Raw genomic sequence first — 25,212 nt, 5'->3', positions numbered from 1 at the left:
CAGTTTCTGGTAACAAAAAACAAAACAAAATGAAAAAACAAAAACAAAAGATATGAGCAAACATTGTACAAAGAGAAAATACAAAGACATAGAAAATAGGAAGGATATGTTTAACTTCATGAGTATTCACAGAAATGGTATTTTGAGACAATAGTGAGAGTATAAATAATCAGTAACAAATTAAAAAATCTTAAAGTGTTAAGTATTGAAAGAGAATGTGGCTACATGGACTGCCTTACATGTTGCTGGTGGAGGTTAAATCAATGCAGTCATTCTGGAAAATAGTTAACTTATTTCCTGCATTTGAACATAAAGATGTAGCATGATCTTGCAGTTTTCTTGTTACTATGTATGTAAGGAAAACTTTTTTCCATTGACCAAACAAGGCACACACAAACATATTTATTCAGTAGATTCTTCTCTTATCCATGGTTTGATAAGTTCTAAGACCCCCAGTGAAATCTGAAACTCGATGGTGCTGAACCCTTTTATAAATATTAATTTTTCCTATATGTACGTGTGTGTGTGTGTGTGTGTGTGTATGGTAAAGTTTTTTTTTAATAGTTGTAGATGGACAGCATGCCTTTATTTTATTTATTTTTTTATGTGGTGCTGAGGATTGAACCCTACACCTCACACATGCTAGGCAAGTGTTTTGCCATTGAGCTACAGCCCCAGCCCAACTTATGATTAAGTTTGATTTATAAATTAGGTATAGTAAGAGATTAATATAATAATAATAAAATAGAGCTATTATAATAATATTCTGTAATAAAGTTTATTTAACATGATGCCTCTCAAAATACTTTATTGTACTTTCCTCATCCTTCTTGTGATATCAGATGATACAATGTCAATGTGATAAGAAAAAGTAAGGTTAATAACATAAACATTGTGACCTAGCGTTAGGTTACTGTGTAAGGTTCTACATGCATTGGAACATCAGCAGATGATCTGATAATCCATGGCTACTAAGTGACTTGGGGGCAGGAGTGTATGTAGCATGAATAAACTGGATAAAGTGATGATTCATGTTCCAAGTGGAATAGAACAGAATGACAGGAAATTTCATTATGCTAATCAGGACAGTGCACAGTTTAAATTTTATGAATGGTTTATTTCTGGATTTTTCAGTGTAACATTTTCAGACTATGGTTGACCACAGGTACCTAGAACCATGAATTCAAAATCACAGATAATGGGGGACTACTTTTGCTACTACTATTGTTATTATCATGTTGCTAATAACAAAAACTTGGAATCAAAGTGTTTATCTTGGCAAAAAAATATGTAAACTGATATGTTTACAATTTGAACAGTTGTAATAAAAACAAACTATAGAAATGTGCAATGATATGTTTGAATTTTAGCAATATAAGTGAAAAAACTAAGTCTCCAAAGGTTATATATAATGTGATTCTTTGTCATATATTTTTGTTAGCATGCAATTTTTATTTTTTTTAAATCTATTTGTACAGTTAGTACTCCAGTATTAATTTCAAACCGTAAAAAGAATGTACTTCCCAGTGATAACAGGCCACAACTATTCATCTGAAAAGAAACCAAACTCTGCCTCTGAAAAGTTTACTAATTACACAGTATTACACACTAATAAACAATATAAATAATGTTGGAACTTCAGTATTTAATATAAATCACATGCTGCCTTTTTTAAAATTTTTTTTTAGTTGTTGGTAGACATTTTTTTAAATTTATTTTTATGTGGTGCTGAGGATCGAACCCAGTGCCTTGCACATGCTAGGCAAGCACTCTACCACTGAGCCACAACCCCAGCCCACATGCTGCCTTTTCTAATGCTTACGACATTTGTTTAATATCATTTAGAATAAACACTTTATGAAAATGCTCCATTACACTCACACATGAAGGAACTGATACACAGAAGAGCAACTAATTGAGTAAATGGTAAACATAACAAACAGAACACTAAATCTAGATAATCATAAATCTGTGATCTTACTATCTACAGTCCTACCTATGACTTAGGACATACTGCCAAAATTCTACATAAATAAACTTTAAGTTAAAATGACAACAGTTTCAATGCATGATGACAAGATACATCTCTAGTCTGTATAATATGTGATCATTCTGTTAACAATAAATAAATGTTAAGGTTTTATGATCATATCATTTTCATATTTTATTTTTAACTCTTGCTTTGTTACATAGTTTTAAGCTGTTTTTTAAAAATGCATTTCCTTGTTTATTCTCTTCACCTAGAATTAACATACTGAATTAGGAATAGATGAAGAAGATAAACTCTGTCCTGGTATAGGTGAAAATAACTTAGTTCTACTAATTAAACATGTCTTTGTCATTTATTATTTGTTGCTATCTTTGTCATATATTTATAATATGAAAAATATATGCCTTGAACATAAATAGATCTAACAAATATCATAAAAAGGAAAGATAGAGAATGATAAATGGAATTCATGATATTGTTTACCTTAACAGGAAGATAGAGAGATGGGACTGATATATCTACTTCAATTTGGAGATATCTAAATTGAAGTAGATATATCAGTCAGCCTTACTGCATAACCCACAACTGAAAAAGTTTCTGTGGCAGAGAGGTTAACCCAGAGTTAATAGTGGGCTTAGCAGTACAATTAAAAGTTGCAAGTTGCATCTAGATTTGCTTCATGTATTTTTTATACATATGACAGCAGAATGGATTATAATTCTTATTACATGTATAGAGCACAATTTTTCATATCTCTAGCTGTATTCAAAGTATATTCACACCAATCTGTGTCTTCCTACATGTACTTTGGATAATAATGTCTATCACATTCCACCATCATTTCTAACCCCATGCCCCCTCCCTTCCCCTCCAACCCCTCTGCCCTATCTAGAGTTTGTCTATTCCTCCCATGTTCCCTCTCCCTATCCCACTATGAATCAGCCTCCTTATATCAGAGAAAACATTCAGCATTTGGTTTTTTGAGATTGGCTAACTTTTAGCATTCCATATATCTTTTGTAGTACTTGGGCCAGTAGGCTTACTGGGGCTTTTCTTGTTATGGTACCATTAGAGAGGAAGCCCTAACGTGCAAGCATATTTCAAACCTTTGCTTATGTCATATCTCTGAACATCTCATTGGCCAAAGCATGTCACATGGTTAAGGTCAAAGTCTGAGGGTACAGAAATATCTTCCTCCAGTGGTGGTGGAGACAGTGGAGGAGTGAACATATTTTGAATACTATCTACTCTTTATTGATTATTGGTAGATCCTAGTTATTTGGAGGAGTGGTAGAGTCATTAGATTACTAAAAGGATAGAAAAAGTTGCCCAAGTGGACCAGTGATGTGTGTCATGAATATTGATTCATGGTTAATTCTGTGAACCTGCAGACCAGTGTTTATAAAAATTTTTAAATTATTAGTTTTTAAAATGAACATATTATTAGTTCAATGACACATGCCTGAAGTCCCAGCTACCCAGGGGACTGAGGCAGGAAAATCATTTAAATTCCTCTAAGTGTAATAAAATAATGTGCAAGAAATCTTTATTTGTAAAAGAGGATGGAGATATCTAGAAAATATCTCAAGGTTATTATCAGAAATTTGTTTAATATACTGAACTGCAATTTATGGGGTAGAAAAGAGAGAGATCCTCTTCTGTGTATAATCTTTCCTTAGACTACCCTGCCTTTTGTCACTCCTTCCTTATTTGTGTATGTCTTCCACTTTAATTTGGCTTACTTCCTCATTACCCACACATCTTATTCCTATTTATCCTCCTTGCCTTTATGTTGCTTTTCACACCCTAAGAAACTTTATCCTTCACTGGCTTCACATTCTTGTCATTTGTAAGTTCTAGTTTTTCCATGACCACATCCTACTTATGTCACCCTCACTAAACTCATTTTCATTGGAATTCTTACAGCACTACATCACAAAATTTAGCATATATTTACATGCTTTTTGTAAAATATTTAATAATATTTCCTATATATGACTATTATCCCTACCTCTCACAGGTCTTCCAAGCATATTGACATCCAAGACCATATCGAATTTTCTGGGTTTTCTTACGAAGTATTGATATAGGTCTGTCAATATAAAGAGGCTGATTTTGGAACATCTAGACTCAAATTCAGTCCTTTTAGTGAACTGTACTAGCTTTGCTTTCATGAGTTATCCCATTGCTTGGCAAACTACAGCTCTTAGACCAAATTTGGCCTGTCATCTGTTTTTTAAATAATGTTTTATTACAACACAGCATTATTCATGTTTTTATATCTTTTGTGAATGTTCTTTCACTTTGCAAGAAGAAAGCTGAGTTTTGGTAGAAACCATATGGTCCTTAAAATCTTTCCTGTGCACTTATAGAGGTTTGTCAAACCTCTGTATCTCAACTGGGGTAGTACTGACCCCATCACAAAAACTTAATATTTTGAGTAAATTTTGAAAAGTTTGTCTTTCCCATTGTATTCTGTTTAGAGAGGAGGGTTTGTGCTCTTCTTGATCTTTGTTTTCATATTACTTGGTGAAAGAATAAATAATACATTTAGTGTGCTCTACGTTATTCATATCTTCCCTTTTATGATAGTTTGAATGGAGTATGAGAGTCATGATAGTAATTAAAGATAGGCTAAATTAGAATTTTTTTCTTCAAAATGGTATGACCAAAACAATATGGAAACTTGACAAAAGAAACTCCTTTATTAATAGTGTTTCATTTTCTTTATTTCCTTATATATTACTCTAATTGCGTTCTTCCTTATTTTTTCATTGAAATTAGCATAAATACTACATACCTGTATATTAAGTTGTGACTAGTGTTCTTAGTAGTTGTACAATTCAGTGGTAGTATTTTAATATCTACTTTTTTTCTTTGTCTGTTTCAGGTCATGGGAGATAATCTGCTGCTGTCATCTGTCTTTCAGTTCTCTAAAAAGATAAGACAATCTATAGATAAAACAGCTGGAAAAATCAGGTACTTGTGGTTACCAGAACCTCCTTTCCATAACAGTTACTTCTTCCATTTTTTTGAGCCTGATATCACAGTTATGAAGAATTAATAAAGTCATTGGAACTGAATCTCCCTGCTGCCTTTACTATCTTCTTTAGTTTGAAAATATAAGTAATAACCATAGCTAACAAATGCCTTTGATATTCAGCCCCTTTATAATTGAGAATTAACAACTGTAATCACTGACTTGTAATTAATAACTTGTATTAATAACCAGAAACATTTTCCTTTTCTACAAAAATAATAGCAAATAATTTAAATTAACAGACTTTTGAGGGTTCTTTTAGAGGCCTCAGACTTTAGTTTCATTTTCCTCATTGGTAAAAGGGACATTATTTGACTTAGGAAATGTATATAATAAAGACACAAGACAAGACTAGTCTAACAGGCACGACACTTGAGGATATTTCAGCTTTGCCACTTACTAAGAACTTGAATACTCCCTTTGTTTAATATGGCCGTAGTTTTACCATCTTGTAGAGAAATAGGTATACTTTTTTTATTGATTTTTTTAAAAAGAAATAATGACAGCAGAATGCATTATAATTCTTATTACATGTGTACAGCACACTTTTTCATATCTCTGGTTGTACATAAAGTATGTTGACACCAATTTGTGTCTTCATACATGTACTTTGGATGATGATGTCTATCACATTCCACCATCCTTGCTAATCCCCTGCCCCCTCCCCTTCCCTCCCACCCCTCTGCCCTATCTAGAATTCATCTATTTTACTCAGCAATAGAAGAGAATAAAATCATGACATTTGCAGGTAAATGAATGGCCGTTGGAGAAGACAATGCTAAGTGAAGTTAGCCAATCCCCAAAAAACAAATGTTGAATGCTTTTTCTGATATAAGGAGGCTGACTCATAGTAGGGTAGGGAGGGAGAGCATGGGAGGAACAGAGGAATATGTATACTTTTATTGACTACTCATAGAGTTGTTGTAAGGAGAAGAAGATACAAGTCTCATACATGAACATACATACATAGTATATTTATTTTTTTTAACTGTAATATCACTGCTTTTACTCTTCATTGCTTTTTCTCAAATTCAAATTTCCCATCTTTGGAATGAATGTGTTCATCTTGGGAAAACTTTGCCCCAAAGAAAATACCTATCAAATATTGTTATTTTATAACTTCATTACCTATTCAAAACAGAGAATTCTAGATTCTGTGTAATAATACTTCAGAAATCATTAACACTGTAGCTTAATTTGTTTCTAATTCATATAATTAAAAGTTTTAAATATAATGAAACTATTTCTTAAAGTTATTTGTTAATTATAAATTCCACACAAATATAATTTTATGTGGCTTGTATATTAAAATAAAACATTTCATCAGTGTTTGATAAATACCAATAAGTATTTGGGAAAAACAGTGAACATTATTTTTATTGAATTTTAAGGTAAATTACCTAGTTTAAAAGAAACTTAAGATATTTTTTCAAAAACTATTTCAAAAGTATCATATCAAATGTGTTTAATGTATTTAAAAAAAAAATTAAAAATGTTTACTATAAAAAGTTTACATCATTTTTCAGTCAAATGTAGAAATTTTACTTGGCATGTTAAGAACTGGATTGAGCTTTCTTTCATATTTGGGGCAGGGGGGCTACCTAGGATTGAACTCAGGAGCACTTGACCACTGAGCCACATCCTCAGCCCCATTTTTGTATTTATTTAGAGACAGGTTCTCAGTGAGTTGCTTATTAGCACCTTGCTTTTGCCTAGGCTGGCTTTGCACTTGTTATCCTCCTGCCTCAGCCTTCTGAGATGCTGAAATTATAGGCGTGTGCCACCATGCGTGGCATTTTCTTTTATATCTTGAGTTCTTGTCTGTATAATTTCTTAAAAATGTACCAGATCATCTCTTCACTTTGTTGTCTTCTAGAAGAAAAATAATCAAAAATTTGTTATATTCACAAGAATGGTCTAATCTGTACTGTCTGGTTCTTTTTTCCTCTTTATTTGTAAATGAGTATCTTAACAGAAGTAATATATGAGCATGGTTTAAAAATACAAATATTTTAGGGGCTGGATTGTGGCTCAGTACGCCTAGCATGTGTGAGGTGCTGGATTCGATTCTTAGCACTACATAAAAATAAATAAAGATATTATGTCCACCTGCAATTAAATTTTTTTTAAAAAACATACAAATGTTTCAGAAAAATATACATATAATGTCTTTTACCTGTATATGTTTATATATGTCAGTACACAAATATATTTTTTCCATATTTTTGTCTTTTCAATCAATATTTTTTCGAGAGTATCACTGAAGTATATTGATAGTCTCTCCAAATTGGGTTGGAATATGAGACATACTACCTTTATAGTTAAAAAAAAAGCATTTGATTATTTGGCTTTTCTTAAGTTGTTCCTCATAAACATAAGTGGTCTTTAAAATTATTTTAATAACTATATCCTTATTTTGCCATCCATTGTTCTTTTTTCAAGAAAATTTACTCTTTGTCAATTGTGACATATTCCTATGAGTTTCAAATAAAGTTAACTTTCCACAGAATAATAATTTAATATCCATTCAGTAACAGATAGTTGTAAAGTACATTCTAGGTACTTTATAATTAGACATTAACAAAACAAAAACCCCTGCTGTTGTAGAGTTTACATTCTAGATAATATATTTAAATGAGTCAACCTGGGTTAAGTTAGCTGTTTCTGCTACCTGGTTTGTCTTAGTTTCATTATTTCACGTGAATATTATTTGTAGTTCACTTATCACAATTGTGTTCCCACAGAAGTCCAGTCACCTTCTTTTCCTTTTTCCTAATATTAAAATCATTAGTAGTTACATAGAAGAGATAATAAAAATATAAATAACAATACTAATTTTACTTTAGTAAATTGAAATCCTATTTCATTTTTTAAAAGTTACGGCTCATAATTCAGAGATTAATTGCATGCTATTTAGAAATAATGCATTTTGTGAAGTCTGATTGAGTTTATAAATGATTCCTTTGTTTTTGTTTTTACTTATACACACTGATTAAGCAGTTAAGACTAATGCCATCTTAGATGAGGTTTGTTTTCCCTTAATAGTCACATCAGCCCATTTTCTTTCACAAAAAAAAAAAAAAGAAGAGCTTTTCTTTACTATCATAGCCCACCCATCTGTGATGTACTCATCCAGTGTGTGGCCAGAGTCAGATGTAGTTTACTATTCCCTTGGGTGAGCCCAACTGGAATTTGAAAGGAAAAAAATTAAACTTAGCTAATTAATTATTACACATGAATTAACAAATCTCCAGGTCCTAATCACATGCGTGCTTATTAGTACCAAGAATCAAACCTCAGGTTGAGTAAAGTATTCAGTTTAATTGAAGGTTATGATTTTGAATTTTATTCCACTAAAATTATATTGTAAAATTGGTATATCATGGCAAGATTATTAACTAAGGGACAAATAAATAAACTAAATATTGATTAAATAATCGTATATAGAAATTGGGCTGGAAGTATAACTCAGTGGTAGAATACTTACTTTGCCATGTACAAGTACTTGACTAGCCCAAGTTCAGTCCCCAGCACTGAAAAAGAAAATAAAAATAAAAATCTTATATAGAAATAGTCTCCAAATTTATTCATTGATAAAGTTGTTTTTAAGTGGATATTTTTGTCCAGCACTCTTCAAAATGCCCTCACAATTGAGTGCAGAAGGCAGGCAGATGGGCAATTATAATGCAATGTGGTAAGAATAGAAAGGAAATTACAGGATAAGATACTGTGAGATCCCATAGCGAGTTCTGGGATCTAGGAGAGATTGGTGGGCAATTTAAGTCCTGAAGAATGGGGAGAGGAGTTAGGTAAAAAGTGTAGTGACAGGCTCGGGATTATGAGATGACAATGTAGAGATTAGGATGTATCAATTTAGGCAAATTTTGTGAAGGACTTTGTCCTTTATCATAAAAAGAAGAAAGCAATAGAAAGTTAATATATTAAATGATTGCTTTTGATACACTGTTATCCATAAAAATATTATAAGAGTCTTATTAAAAGTGTGGTTTGTGACTTGCTACTGTAAAACATTTTGCATGTAAATGAATATACCATGTTATTTCATTCCAACTACAAGAAATAATCACTCTAATAACTGTATCCTTATCCACTTACTCAGTTTCCAGATTTTTATGGACTTCTTACTACCATTCTCTTGTTGATTGTTTTTTACCACAGTGTGTGTTTCTCATTCTGCTCTGAACTCATCTCTAATCTCCCCCTAAGAAAAATGATTTATGTAGCTTTGGCATTTAATTAAAATTGAGAACAAAGAGCACATTGATTTATTGGTTGGCTATTGATTTTACTTTCTTAGAAATTTGACAGTTTGGGAAAAAATGCCTCAACAACATTACATTTGAATATTGAATGTTCCATATATTTGAGTTACCTTCAGTTTGAGTATTGAGTTTTACTATGTGTAAAACACTTTGACAGACTTTGTGGAATAAGATAATAAAGAGAATAAAACACCATTTTGACTTATAAAATTTATAATCAAGTGATAAGGTAAAGCACATATATAATTACACGTGTAACATTGTTATACAACACAGCATATGATAGAATAAAAAGAAAAGGAAGGATCACTTTCACCTGGGATGATCAGGGAAGATTTTGTGGAATAGATAATATTCAAAGATGGGCATGATTTTTGATAACCAAATCTAAAAAATAGAGATGTAAGCCTTCTGCATGGGTACCTTAAGGAATGCCTGATCTTTAAGCTTTGTGCCAAAACATATAAACTCAAATACCTACTGAGGTCAGTCTAAAGAAATGCATATTTAAATTATTTGAATACTTCCTGTGGATTCAATTTAAAAGTATTTATGTGAGAACTCCTGTTTTGCAGCATTCTCATTGTATTCCATATGAAGTGACCCACTCAAGTTACAAAACATGGCCCTGCATTGGTAGACTGTCACTTTGCAATACCAGTTTCCATGTATTGAGAGACAATGCTAGAAAATAGGTTATAGAGGACTTAGAATATGAGTCTAAGACTCCCCCACACCAAGACTTTATCAAAAAGTACTTTTAGCTTAGTAATTAAATTATTGAATAAAATAATCTTTGGAATTTATTATGTTTTCCTGATGAAGTTTAGCCTACTTTTAATCTGTAATGACAATCTGAAAAGGACTTTGAAAACTATGTTTTTTTTCTTGAAGATGCATATTGATTTTTGAACAAAAACAATTCTGACCATCATAGCCTGGTCTAAAATAATTTCTTCATATGCTTTTCTGTCTCCTTAGTATTTAAATATAACATTGTATTAGAATTCATTTCTTAATTTATATATGACAGCAGAATGCATTTTCATTTCATCTTAAAATATTTTGCTGAGGATGTTTTGTAGTGCAGGCATTCTGGTTGTAAAAATCTTTTAACTTTTGTTTATCCTGGAAGGTTTTTTATTTCATCATCAAATCTAAATCTTAGTTTTTCTGGATATAAGATTCTTGGTTGGCATCCATTTTCTTTCAGAGCTCGGTATATGTTGTTCCATGATCTCCTGGCTTTGAGGGTCTGGGTTGAAAAATCTTTTGAGGTACAAATTGGTCTCCCCCTATGTGTGATCTGTCCTCTCTCCTACGGCTTTTAAGATTCTATCCTCATTCTGTATGCTAGGCATTTTCATTCTAATGTGCCTTGGTGGAGATCTGTGGTAATTTTGTACATTTGGTGTCCCATAAGCCTCCTTGTATTTGGTTTTCCAATTCGTTTCTCATGCTTGGGAAATTTTCTGATATTATCTCATTGAAGAGATTGTGCATTCCTTTGGTTTGAAACTCTGTGCCTTCCTCTATCCCAATAATTCTTAGATTTGGTCTTTTGATGCTGTTCCATAATTTTTGGTTGTTCTGTTCATGGTTTCTTACTATCTTCACTGTGTGATCAACTTTATTTTTCAGGTTGTATACTTTGTCTTCATTTTCTGACGTTCTTTCTTCCAAGTGATCTAGTCTGGAAGTAATCTTTTACTACCTGTATTTTCTCTTATCTCTTCGTTGGAGTGATAAATTTTTGCCTGTATTTGCTCATTTAGGTCATCCTTTAATTCACAGATTATTTTAATTATGAACCTTCTGGAACTCCTTCTTTGACATTTCATCAACTTCACTGTCCATGGATTCTGTTATAGTGTCCTGGTTTGTTCGGGGCACTTTCCTCCCTTGTTTTTTCATGTTGTCTATGTGGTTTCCTTTCTTGCCATGTGGATCTGAGATATTAAGTTTCTTTTCTATATTCTTGTAGTACCCATGCAGATTGTCTGTACCTCAACTTGCTGTTGGGCTTCCAGACCTTGTTGGTGTCCCTCAATGGATGCTACTGCATCCTGGATCTGGGACCTGCATAAGATGGAGTGGGTGGATTTGGGTCACTGGCTTGACCTCCCATGGTAGTCTGCTTGTCGGAAAGGGCAGTCCTGCACCAGAGGCTATGCTTTGGTGAGTGTCTGTCCCGCCTGGGGGAGGGGTGGATTGGGCTGCTGTGCTCCTGGGTCCAGCACAGGTGGGTGTGGATGGATCAGGGGCCCTGAGCTTGACCTCTGCAGCAGTCTGCTTGTCAGAAGGGACCGTCCTGCACCAAAGACTAGGCTCTTGCAGGTGTCTGCCCTGCCCAAGAAGGGGTGAGCTGGGCCTACTGAGAGCCTAGAACCTGTGTGGGCTGGTGTGGGCGGTCTGGGCTGATCTTGGCTCCCATGGTAGTCCACTGGTCAGAATGGGTGGTCCTGCACCAGAGGCTGGGCTCTGGCGAGTGTCTGCCCTGCCGGGAAAAGGGTGGACCAGGCGTGCTGTGCACCTGGACCCTGCAGAGGCCGATGTTGGTGGATCTGGGTCTCTGGGCTTGACCTCCCACGGTAGTCTTCTGGTAGAAAGGGCTAGAATTCATTTCTTAAAGCCAGAATGATAGGTTTGGCTTCTTAAGTCTGTACCATATTTACAAATTATCCTTTAAAATAAGCTTTTTATCCCTTTAAGAGTTTTGGCTTTTTTGTTTTGTTTTGTTTCATTTTGTTTTGTTTCTTGGTGAATCAGGAAACTTATTTAAGTATTCTAAGCCATTTTCGTCAAAGTAAAATGTCTGTGGTTTAATAATTTTAGAACTTCTATGAATTCTTAGCACTGTCTGGCTAAATGTAGACTTTTCCAGTTGTACAAGTTATTTTCCTAATTCCCAGTACTAGTGCTACAAGGACTCTCAAAAGAACACAATACCTTGCTTATTCCTTAATATCACAGTCATTAGCCCAACAGTTCGTAAAAACATGACTGGCGAGGATGGTTAGTCTTTTGAGTTTACAAAATTTGATAATAGATCAGAAGAGTATACTTATACCAGATTCCAGACCCATCATTATATTATTAAGTATGGTTATGCGTAATTGTAAATGTTCCAGATTTGAATGTATATTAATGAACTGCGTGGCATATTGACCTTTGAAGAAATACCATTAAGGACATTAATTTACTATTTAAATATTAATTAGCTACCAATAGTAAAAACTTACTTTCTTAATGTTGTACAGTGTTGATTTTTACATAAGGCAGTTAAGCTACATTCCAGAGTGACTCATTGAAGAAATTTTTTAAAAAATTAAAAATGGTGGTTAGTATTTACATTTTTCTAAAGCTGCTGAATCATGTCTCATAGATGATAAAATATTGAATATAAAGGTAAATGCCAGGTTTGAAAGACAAATCAAAATTTGGTGGTACTTTATAAATTATTTAAATTTAGTTTCCAGTATAGGATATTTATCTCTAAAATAGTATTTTTTTTAATTAAAAAGATAAAAGTTTAAAAGTTTCTTAAATCTTGGGCTGGGATTGTGGCTCAGCGGTAGAGCGCTTGCCTAGCACGGGCAGGACCTGAGTTTGATTCTCAGCACCACATTAAAAAAAAAAATAAAGGCATTGTGTTGTGCCCATCTACAAAAAAAAAAAAAAGTTTCTTAAATCTAATAGATTATATGTAAATACAGTAACATTAGCTGAGTACAGTGGTACATGCCTGTAATCCTAGTGGTTCAGGAGTCCAAGGCAGGAAGATTGCAAGTTCAAAGCCAGCCTGAACAACTTAGTGAGGCTGTAAGCAACTTAGCAAGACCTTGTCTCAAAATAAAATATAAAATGGGCTGGGGATGTGACTCAGTTGTTAAGCACCCCTGGGTTCAATCCCTGGCGCCAAAAAAAAAAAAAAAAGTAACATGACTTAAGATGTACAAAAATAAACATAGTAAGTTCTTCAGTTTTCAGTCTGTAAAATAATGTTTACACTTTGCTCCACCAATAAAGTTGTCTACTCCTATATAGAGGTTTTAACACAATTGTTCATACCTCATTCAGCCTATTTTCACCTTACTCTTACTTTACTTAATACTGTATATATTCTATCAGAACAAACTTGTATGTTCATTGTAAGCATCCATCCTTTTTGTTTTGCATTATTTTATTTCATTTTTGTTTTGAGACAGATTTCCACTGTTACCCAGACTGTGTCCATACTCCTGATCCTTCTGGCTTGGCCTCCCTAGTAGTTGGGATTTTAGGCACGTGGCACCCCATCCAGCTAGTAACAGTTATGTTGTTAATTATAAATATTAGTTAAATTTTGGGGGTTATGTCAAATCTACATTTGTTCTATATTTGGTTTTCAAAAAAAGAATGAGATGAATATTGAAGAGTTTATTCATGTATTGATACTATCTAGTTTCATTTTTAATACAAGTTTTTCATATGTGTTAATTAATTGGTCCTATTGGCTTAGTATTTAATTTTTAGTTCAGGCAGGTTTTTACCCTCCTGTGTAGCTTTGAAAAGATATATTGTTTTTGGAATTGTCATTATAATGAAAACATGTTAGGTTTTTAAAATATGAAAGTAAAATGCTTATTCCTTTTTTATTTTTAGAATATTATTTAAAGACAAAGATCGGAACTGGGATGAAATAGAAAGCAAATTAAGAGCTGAAAGTGAGGTCCCTATTGTGAAAACCTCAAGCATGGTATGGCAATTTTTCTTAAGATTAAGACATTTCAGTAATAGAGTTTTATTTTAAGGAAAGATAATATACCTATTTTTGAGTTATTTGTTAGTTTATATTTGAAAAAGAAGATATAAAGGTACAAATTTGAAAAAATCTTTTTCCTTTATCGGACTAGCACAAAGGAATTTAAAATAATAGGTTGATAATTTCAAAAGTACAGAGGGCCAGAGGGAGGAATGTTTTTTCACTATTAACGAGTCTTGTTCTTTTTAATAATTATACATTAAAAATAGCAATTTTAAAATAAGTACAAACATTAAGTTGATGTGAGTTATTTTCATTTACTTAATTCATTGCTTGCCTCCTTTTAAAATAATTTGTATAGATTTCTACTACAGAGTAGAATTCTAATATTAAATCTGCAGTTTTTATATATATTTTTTCCAAAGAAAACTCTTAGACACTTATTATAGAGTTATTATAAAGCCAATCAATACAAATTTTGTCAAAATCTTTGTTTCTATAATGGTAAATTACCTTGAACTTTTTATCTTCTATCATTATTGCATTGAAAAAAATTACTCAATTTTGCTTTTAAAGATTCTAAATTTGGATTTTGTTTACTGGGTGTCATAATTATTTCATATCATGTTGTTACTAAGTTGTATCATGTAAATGATATTTAGAGTTTCAAATAAAATGAGTGAAGTTCATTGCTTGTCATTTGAAAATGTTTTATTTAAAATAAGCTGATTCTTGTTATTGCTTTCCTTGCAGGAGATTTCTTCTATTTTACAGGAGCTGAAAAGAGTTGAAAAGCAGTTACAAGGTAAATTTACTACTGAATTAGGTATAAAGTGCTAATAGCTAAGAATAAGTGCATTCTAAGAGATACTTCTTAAAATATTTTTATCATTATGACAACGTTTGATTAAGTTTTATGACACATGTAAAAATATAGCATTCTACATATTCAAATTACCCATAAAAAGGAAACTTTAAAACTTGATGAAAAAGTTAAAAATAACTGGGTGCATTGTAATCCCAGTGACTCAGGAGGCTGAGGCAAGAGGGTCACAATTTCAAGGTAAACCTTAGCAACTTAGCAGGACCCTGTCTTAAAATTTAAAAATAAAAAGGGTTGGAGGTATAGCTCAGTATACAGCATTCCTGGGTTCAATCCCTGGTATCAAAAAAAAAAAAAGGTTAAAAATTTAGTAAAGTTAAATCTTAAGCATATATTAGTGCTTAGATGTGAAAATAGGCTAGATGTTATATTCTAGGTACATATTTAAAATGTGTAAATACAGCTGAAAATGCTTATTGATAATTAGAATTATTTGACAGTTGTTGGCATAACTTCAAATGAACTTATGTTTTAATGCAGATAAAATTTGCATAGATGAACCGTGAGATATGAATGCATGTTGGCTACAGGAACTAGAAGAAGAAGGAAAAAAGAAAATGAAAGAGACTCTGTTTGCCTCTTGAACTTTGACAGAGATATTCTTACTCATGTCAGATCTAGATCATTCATTAATACTTGTCTTGACCTAGAAGTCCCCAGTGGTACAACAAGAAAGTTCTAGGGCCTTCTGCTATTTCTACTCAGTCTTTACTGACTGACTATGATGGGCATAATATGTTAGACCTACCTAAGAGGTTCTTAACCTTTATTCAGGTCCATCACATCTAATTATTATGATATAAAACCCCGTAAATTGTACAGTTTCACAAAGTAGATTAATAAATTTTTGAATAGGCTTCTAAGAGATACTTATATGATGCTTGCTTCTCCCAACTCCTTACTCAGCTTGACGTCAAGTTGAAAATCACTGTTTGGGAACTGCCTTTGACTACCCAAAGATCTTTGGTCCCTTCTGTAGCATTACCAAGGTCTGTTTGCCCTGCTGGGTATTAGTATCTAGCCCCTAAGAAAATGCTTTGCCTTCTCTGAGAGAAAACTTATACACAGCTGATAATCCTGGCAGGCAGACAGTGTAAATAACAACATGTTCTGGTAGCACTCAAAAATGCTGATATTCTTCTGGCCTTGACAGCCTTGAAGTGACTCTGAATCCCATCTTAGCTACATACTCAATTTTCTGAGTGCTAAATTGGGCTCAGGTGTTTATTAAAACCCATAACCAATACTTTCACTATCTTCTCACAATAATAAAAGCAAATTTCAGAAAGGTCTTCTTGAATTCTGCATCTACAAATAGCAGTTATGTAACAGTTTCTGAAATGCCCAAGTGATTTTCCACAAAAAACACTCATGTCTGTATAATCTACAATATAGATTAGCCACAGAATTAAAAAGAGTAGAGATTTAAATATAGTAATGGTATTGGAAAGATTAGTGACAATTAAGATCATATACACACCAATAATTGAAATATTACCCAGATCATAAAAAAGTTAACTATTCAGATTTAACTGCATCTACAATTATATCTTCTTCCCTCTACGTTTTTTACTTTCTTTTTTATTTTTTTTTTCCTTCAGCAATCAATACTATGATTGACCCAGATGGAACTTTGGAAGCTCTCAACAACTTGGGATTTCCTAGTGCTATCTTGCCATCTCCACCAAAACAGAAATCCAGTCCTGTGAATAACCACAGCAGCCCGGGTCAGACACCAACACTTTGCCAGCCAGAAGCTAGGGTTCTTCTTCCTGCTGCTGCCTCAGTCTCAGCTGAATTTGAGAATGCCGAATCTGAGGCTGATTTCAGTATACATTTCAATAGGTTCAACCCTGATGGGGAAGAGGAAGATATTACAGTACATGAATGACTTTCTCTTGATTGTTAAAACAATTACCTGTGGAATGTCTAGGAATTATTGGAAGCAGCATAGTATTGACATACAAAACAAGACAATTTGGTCAACTACAATCTTGTCATCCCTGTCTTCTTAATTTTATTTATTTTTTTACCTAAAATGAAGCGTCATAGTAGTGCTTTCAAACCATTTAGATAACCACTTGATGCACATATAGGGAAAAGCAGATTGTGGCAGATTTACCTTTTGTGGTTTTATGATTTTCAAATTGAATTATTGCATCCTTTCCCTTCATAGATCTTTGTTTTTTTTTTTAAGCCATGCTGTAACCTACAAGCAAACTAAATATCCCCCTGTCTCCTGTGCCAAGCTGCTCCCTGAAATGGACTTCCTCTTCATCTGTACAGATTTGTTAAACATTCTATTTGCTTCTTAATGTTAGGTTTATATTAGTACTCATTACCATTGGACACAATGACATTGTTCTCCACAGTAAAGCAGACCTTTTACAACAGTCATTCTGTGTCCTAAAATTTTCCAGCATAGATGTGATTTATATAACTTTGTTGCTACATAACTTGTCTTGGGGTTTATGGAGATTAACCATTATGTTTGCACTAAGATTTACTGGGAGTGGTAGGTGGACATATCTATATCAATAAGGACTAACCGTCTTTTTTGTACATAGGAAATTGATAATACTGTATTTGTTTTAACCCCACAGTGTTTTACTCCACTTTCAAAAAGATCAATTTGGCACTTTTTTTCAATTTTTTAAATGGAAATAAGATTTTGTCTCTCATTTTAGATTAAATGATAACTAGAAAGATTAAACTAGACAGATAGTTTAGGTGGAGTATATTTTTAAAACTAAGAACATGTATATCGGTCCTGTGCTACCAAGTTTATATGTGACAGTTGAAAAAAATTCCCCCTGAAATAATCATGAAGTTAAAATTTTCTTCATTAGGAAACTTGGAGAACCAGTAGTTGTAAGATTAGTTGATAGTTTCACTCCCAAGCAGTGAATTGCTTCTGTGTGTTTCCCTGTAGGACCCAATAGTAAATCCTGTCTCAGTCTTAAAACACATTTATGAAGACCCTGAAAGACAACAATGACAAAGGCTTTTGGCTTATGCTACTAAACAGAAAGCCTATGAAAAATATCTTCGATAAACTCTTTTTTTTTTTTTTCCTTTCCTTCCAGTAAGTTCACATTTGGGTGACTTTAAAAATAAAGTAATTATCTTTGTGTTTCCAGAACACTATAATTTGGGTGAATCTTAGTTAAATATTTTTAGACCAGGATTTCCCCCTTGATTCCAGCAGCCCCTAAAGGTTAAACTGTAACTTTTGTGAAATAGTCTTTAATTTTAATTTCAGCAATAACCTGTTCTACCTTATTTAAAGAAACAAAGTAACTGTGTACTTCAGAACTTTATAGGATTTAAAAAATCCTGTACTATTGGATCAAGTAATAAAAAGGCAGAGTCTTTTTGTAGAGTTGTAAAAACAATTCTGTTGTATACTGGATTTCATGTTTTTCTTTAAACAAACAAAAGGTAAAGAACTCCTTGTAAAGCTGATTTCCCATTGTATCTAATAAAGGAAGACTAAAAAAGGTTTTAAAGTACATAAAAGGAAAGATAAAAATGCACTAAAGGAATAAATAAAATGTTCAAACAGGGTCAGTCCATTTGAAGAAAAAGTTGAACAAAATAATCATCATTGCTCCCTCTTTTGTTTAATGTTTGGGTACTGATCATATCCACATGGAAGTAGAAGGTAAGGAGTTAGAAAATTTAGCATTTACTCTACTTACGTTATTGTTTGTTTACACAGTTTTGTTCAGTTATAAACATTTGGCCTTTTACTATGTTATTTTTATTTTGTATGAATACATTATTCTCCTTATTTATTTTTGTTACATTTATTACTTATGTTATTTTGTTAAGCATTTACAATTCCATTTTTAAATAAAGTGTTTCTGGAACTTTATACAATGATTATATATTTTATTTCTTCTACCATCTGACTTACTAATAATCATCAATTAGTAAAAGAATCTTCCAGTTCTAATTAATATGTGACCATTTTCAAACCTCATATTATTTTGACTAAAGAAAACATTTTCTTAGCAAATTATAGTAAATATAATTCACTTAGCTTAATACATTAATGTAATATATGCATACAAAGGTCTTTATGATATAAACTTTATACAAACATTATGGTATATGTTGGAAGCAAAGTAAAAATTTAAAATATCTTGGACATCATAAATTTGAGAAATGTCAATTGGGAATTCATTTCTTTCATCATATCATTTAAGCTCAAGAATCTTGAATGTCTCTTCCCATTACTAATCAACATTCTTCTAAGTTTTACAGCCTGACCTTTTGAGACTTTCCATAAAGAAGCCCTGGTCTTATTTATCTCTATACCTAATACAATCTCTACCACAATTTGTAAAACTCTTAACTAGCTTTTCATTCCTCTGTACACAGGCCACTTCCTCCCCTTCTTTTCTGTTTATCTACAACCCTCTGTTCTTCCAGGCCCCACTGATCTCTTCACAAATCTTCCCTCAGGTTGGGCTTGGTGGTACATGCCTGTAATCCCGTGAGGCTGAGGCAGGAGGATGGCAACTTCAAGACCAGCCTGGGCAATTTAGAGAGACCCTGTCTCAAAAAATAAAAAGGAATGAAGATGTAGCTCAGTTGCAGAACACTCTTGGGTTCAATCTCCAGTACAGCAAAAAAGAAATTGCCCCTCAGTTGACTGCACCACCAACTTTTATTTTTTCTTCCCATCTCCCATGAAACATATACATAGCCTTCTCTTCTGGTTACTAAAATACTCCTCATTTCCTTGAGAAGATCATACACTTTCAAACTTGCTTCCTTTGTGCCCTTGAATTTACTTGCCATATCTGTGCATGACAGGATTCTAACATTAGGAAAAGAAACTAGACTTGGATATTTTAGATCCAGGCCCATTTCCTGTTAGCTGTAAGTGTCTTCCTCCGTGTTCGGATCTGCAAAATAATAAGTCTTATTATCCCGGTCTAGTTCAAGTGACTTTATGAAGTGGTTCTCCTTCAAAAAAATCTCTGATTCTTATAAAGTCTTATTCTCATTGTGTTTTCATAGCCCCCTTGGACTCAGCTGTAACTCAAATATGATCTTACAAATCTATAAATCTCAGATCTGAACAAATAAATCTAGTACTAAGTGCCTGACACATATCAGGCAGTATTCTCATCACAGAGAGTCCTAGCAGTGAACAGAAACAACCCATTGTGCTCTTAGACCTTAAGATTCTAGAGTAGGGAGGCAGGCAGTAAAAGATAAAGGTTAATTAAATGGGTAATATTAGATGGAAAGACCATATTGTACCTTATGTTGTAGTGAATTGTTTATGTAGCTATCTCAGTAGACTGAGTGCTTTGAAAGTAAGTGCATTGCTGCTCAATAATGTTGATTCTCTTATGTATATTTTAATTAAAGTTTCCAAGAACTTTCTGTGGTCTGGCTTTCAACCCTCCTTTTCCTCTGAGCACCCCTCCCTGCTCTAGTTAGACCCAAAAGTCACTTTCACTTAACTGCACAGTTTAACACTAGATTTTAATTGAAGTTGAGGAGGCTTCTCTTGTTCTGTGCTGCTGCTGCCCTGATCCCTGAGGGACTCACTGAGCAGTTGAATTCTACCTGGAGTTACATGCAAATTCTCCAAGAAATAATCATCTCCAGGGAACTTTACATCTTTAAGGAAATCTATGTTCACATTATTTAAATGTTAGGATGAACAGTACAATGGGAGTCTAACAGGAATATCTGGGCTCTAACTCTTAAGTTGAAGCTTTGTTATCTCCTTAAGATCTAAATGAGTTCCCAACTCTCTTCTTTCCTCCATGTATATAGTTCATTAGCCTGATACTTCCCCTTTTTCCTTCTTTTCTACATCATTTCCAAGAGGTCAAAGCTCCTTGCTGCCCTTCTGTCTAACACAACACTTCACCACCTGAACCTGATGTTTGTTTATGTCTAATACTCTTTTTAGTGCCCTTGCATGTATTACAATATTGCAAGCATTTGTTAATTGAAATCTTTTAGTGTTATTGTTACCACTGTAACTGTTAGTACTACTACTATTACAAGGTCTCACCTTGAACTGAAGGATAAAAAAATTCTTTTAATTTTGAGGCATGGTGTATTAGACCTAGAAATGTTAGCCCTCATATAGTTAAGTCACCTTTTTCCTATTTTAGGTAATTGAGACATAAATAGAAAAAGGGGTGGAGGGTTATTTATTGTTAGGCAATATATTAAATATTTCATGTGTGTCTGTTAATTCTCACAACTCACTTGTAGAAAATGAGCTGTTATTGTTTATATGTTAGAGATGAAGGAGCTAAGGCTTCCTGAGGCTAAGGAACTTATTCAACTCTCCGGATGGGATTTAATCATATCTAATTGATTTGGAAATCTGAATTCTTTGTATCCACCCTTCACTAGTTCTCACCTGGCAAACAGCTGCTAGAGCCTGGACATGCCAGCAACCTGTACCCACTCTTCACTCTGCTGACCTACAACAGTGACCACAGACCTAAAGAGGTTTTTATGTCTTTCTTCTGCTTTTGAATAGAACTGGAGCTGAAATCCTGCCATTTCTCCTAATAACTTCTCTGGTGGTGACAAGTAATAACCAAATGTTAGGAATAGTCTTCCTTATGTGGAACACAGATCCCTTGAGAGAATGAACTAATTTCTAGACATCTGGATTGAGTGCTTCAGGGAGGATGCTGCCAAGAACCATGTCAGTTTGTGAACCAGCTGTACAATAGATTTTAAAGAGGTGAAACCCCAGATCTGTGATTATGTAATCCCAATGGTTTGGGAGGCTAAGGTAGGAGGATCACGAGTTCAAAGCCAGCCTCAGCAATTTAACAAGGCCCTAAGCAACTCAGTGAGACTCTGTTTCTAAATAAAATATAAAAAAGGGCTGAAGATGTGGTTCAGGGGTTAAGTGCTCCTGGGTTCAATCCCTGGTATTAAAAAAAGTGAACCCACATCAGAGCTATTACCAATGCTTTGTTTCCCAAGCTTTGTGTTTCAATACTTGTCTGTGAGCAAGGCAAATTAAAATGGAGAAAAGGAAACACCTCATTGGATCAGTAGCATGACCCCACATATTTATGAGGACAAACTGGATAGAGTGCAGCAAGAACTATTTCCTTCTTGGGGAAAACAGCATGGAATCTGACACTTGTAGATAAAATAACAAATATAGGGGGGCTCTGATGGAAGTTTGCAATGAGTTAGGGTAGTGGTGGTTGAGAAAAAGAAATTTCTACCAAAATTGAGAAACTCAAAAAATTCACTTATTTCCTTTGTAATTTTTGTGTTCAAAAATTACACTGCCAGGCTGGGGATGTGGCTAAAGCGGTAACGCACTCACCTGGCATGCGCGGGACGCTGGTTTCGATCCTCAGCACCACATAAAAATAAAATAAAGATGTTGTGTCCACCAAAAACTAAAACTAAAATAAAATAAAATAAATATTAAAAAAATTCTCTCTCTCTAAAAAAAAATTACACTGCCTACTTCCCACTTGATAATTGTTATGGCTGGAATGTCCACTAAAGGCTCATGTATTGAAGGCTTGGTCCCCAGCATTTAGAGCTATTGGAAAATGGCAGAAATTTTAGGAGATGGGTCCTAGTTAAGGAATGTAGGTCACTGGTGCCATGCCCTTAGAAAATACATTTGGATCCAAGCCACTTTGTCCCTTTCTCTCTTTGCTTCCTGGTTTCCAAGATTTGAACAGCTGTGGTCCACCATGTGCTCCCTGGCATGATGTTCTGCTTTACCAAAGGCCTAAAGTGACAAGTTCAAGTTACCATGAACTTAAACCTCTGAAACCATGAACCGAATTAAATCCTACTTTAAGATGATTTTTTTTCAGATATTTTTTTATAGTGACAGGAAGATAACCTTCTTCAGTGATGGAAAGTCTTTTATGACCAAGACTGTTCCAGTTGACTTCCATGCCTAGTTGTGGAGGATATGTGAACTTTGCCATATCTATTTTTCATTGCCAGCCTAGTTCCATGGTTGAATCCCAGAGTCTTTCCTTCAAGAGAAAAACAAATCAATTGACCATGAACTTTTATTTATCCCATAAGACTTTATAGTGTGGATAGTATTTTTTAAAAAGGGACAGGGAAAAATGGCATAATCACTTTGGGAAAATGTGTAGAAATTTCTTATGAAGTTAAGTGTACTTCTACCATGCAAACCAGCAATTCTAGGTATTTATCCAAGAAAAACAAAATCATCTGTCCACCAAAACATGTATACAATGCTTATAAGAAACTGTATTTTTAACAGACAAAATCTGGAAACACATACCAATATTTGCCAATAAGTGGATAGATAAGAATTATTGATGCATTAATAAAATGAGATTATATTCAGCAATCAAGAGTAATAAGCCCCTGACATGCAATAACATGTATCACTTTCAAAAATGTGTTAACAAAAGAGGTTGACGTTGAAGAGTACATACTGTATGCCTCAATTCATGTGAAATTCTAGAAAAAGAAAAACTTTTATAGTGATTGATAACAGATCAGTGCTCATGGGAGATGGGGAAAGGAAATTGACTATGGGTATAAGAGGCTATTTGTGGATGGTGGTAATTATAGGAGTGAATGCATTTGATAAAATTCATTAAGGTATACACATAGAATGGTACTTTTTAAAAATATAAATTTCTCAAACATCTCAAAAGTTATATCCCTTATAACTTTGATGAAAATAATTCCTATTGTTGTTGTTTGTTTGTTTGTTTGTCTTCAGTTATGTGATAGCTCTTACCTCTCTTCTCTCTCCTGCTTTCTACACTGGGAAGTGTTGTAACCTCTCCAAATCTGCTGCCTTCTGCTCTAGGGTCAAGACAGAAACTAAGCAGACTTCTGAATCTGACTTTAAGAAATTGACTTCCATAGGGCAAAAAACAAGTAACCACGGTTGCAAAAAACCATCATTGAACCAAATTGCTTTACATTTGGCTCTTTTTTTATCATTTTTTTTGTTTTATTTTTTTTTATTGGTTGTTCAAAACATTACAAAGCTCTTGACATATCATATTTTATACATTTGATTCAGGTGGGTTTTGAACTCCCAATTTTACCCCAAATACAGATTGCAGAATCACGTTGGTTACACATCTACATTTTTACATAATGCCCTATTAGTAACTGTTGTATTCTGCTACCTTTCCTATCCTCTACTATCTCCCCTCCCCTCCCCTCCCCTCCCATCTTCTCTCTCTACCCCATCTACTGTACTCTTGATAGGTGTTCTCTAATAAATATTCTCTAATAAACTATGCCAAACTGATTTTCTGTGTTGGAGAGATTTTTGGTTTCCAGTGTGACTTTCTCATCCATACTACCAACAGCCATGGGCAAGCATACATCAGCACAGGTGTCTCTTCCTCTTCTTATAAAGGTACCATACCTATCATGAAGGCTGTATGCCAGTGACTTTATCTAATACTAATTGCCTCTCCAAGTCCCCACTTCCAAATACCATCAACCTGAATTTGGGGATTGAGTTTCTAATACATGAAATATAGGGCACACAGCTTCCTTACAATAGCCCAGAGGATGGGAGGAGATGAAACTGCTTTCTTTTCTTTTGACATTTCTCCCATACCAGAGTTTAGGCAACTATATCATAATATAATATTTGACTGGTGATCTCTATGGACTTTTTGTTTTATGCTGTTTTTCCACATGTGAGATTCATGAAGAATCTGTTGTGCCTGCCACAGTGGAAAATTGGCCAATGACCTCAGTGAGATTTACTTCTAATCAGGTTGTACTAACCTGTCTTGGAGTAAATATAAATTTCAGACAAGAATCCAGAGGCCAAAAGTATTGGATTTCATAGGTTAGATGCAGAAACATCAATATCAGGTATTCTGTCTACTGGAGAAAAACTGAAATTCTAACACATTAAACTCAGAGTTTTTCATTTTTTGCTTCTCATGAGAAAGTAGTTTGCTAAAATCAATCAATATAAGAGAAAATGGGCCATATAATGGAATATTGTTTGAACATAAAAAGAACTGAACCACCAATGCATTCTCCAATATGTATGCATCATGAAAACACCAAGTGAAAGAAGCTGGTCACAAATGTCTACATATCAAATTATTCCATTTATATGAAAGTTTAGAATAGCTAAATGTACAGAGATAAAGTATACAGGGATTTTCTATGGCTGGGTTAGGATATCAATATCTATCTAGATATCTACATATAGAAATCTATCCATATCTAACAGGTATAGATATGTATAGTCATCCATTACTTAATAAA

General features: G+C 33.7%; 1 protein-coding gene across 8 annotated transcripts in view; it reads left to right on the top strand.

Annotated features, from left to right (window-relative positions):
- Positions 1–18,822, top strand: part of Cep170 (centrosomal protein 170) — a 132,423-nt gene extending 113,601 nt beyond the window's left edge. For 7 of the 8 annotated variants that reach the window (XM_058575161.1, XM_058575157.1, XM_058575159.1 and 4 more), the window contains 4 exons: positions 4,881–4,969; positions 13,958–14,051; positions 14,811–14,862; positions 16,542–18,822. In XM_058575161.1, coding sequence (XP_058431144.1) covers positions 4,881–4,969; positions 13,958–14,051; positions 14,811–14,862; positions 16,542–16,831 — 525 coding nt within the window. In that variant the 3' untranslated portion in view covers positions 16,832–18,822. The remainder of the gene's footprint in view (positions 1–4,880; positions 4,970–13,957; positions 14,052–14,810; positions 14,863–16,541) is intronic. The other variant, XM_058575158.1, reaches the window with a different exon arrangement.
- The last annotated feature ends 6,390 nt before the right edge of the window (positions 18,823–25,212 follow it).

This window comes from Marmota monax, unplaced genomic scaffold (genome assembly GCF_021218885.2).
Source record: "Marmota monax isolate L192 unplaced genomic scaffold, Marmota_monax_Labrador192_F-V1.1 WCK01_AAM20220418_F8-fsc00090, whole genome shotgun sequence".
Taxonomy (NCBI): Eukaryota; Metazoa; Chordata; class Mammalia; order Rodentia; family Sciuridae; genus Marmota; species Marmota monax.
Note: the sequence above shows the minus strand (reverse complement) of the source record. Positions and strands in the feature narration are given on the sequence as shown.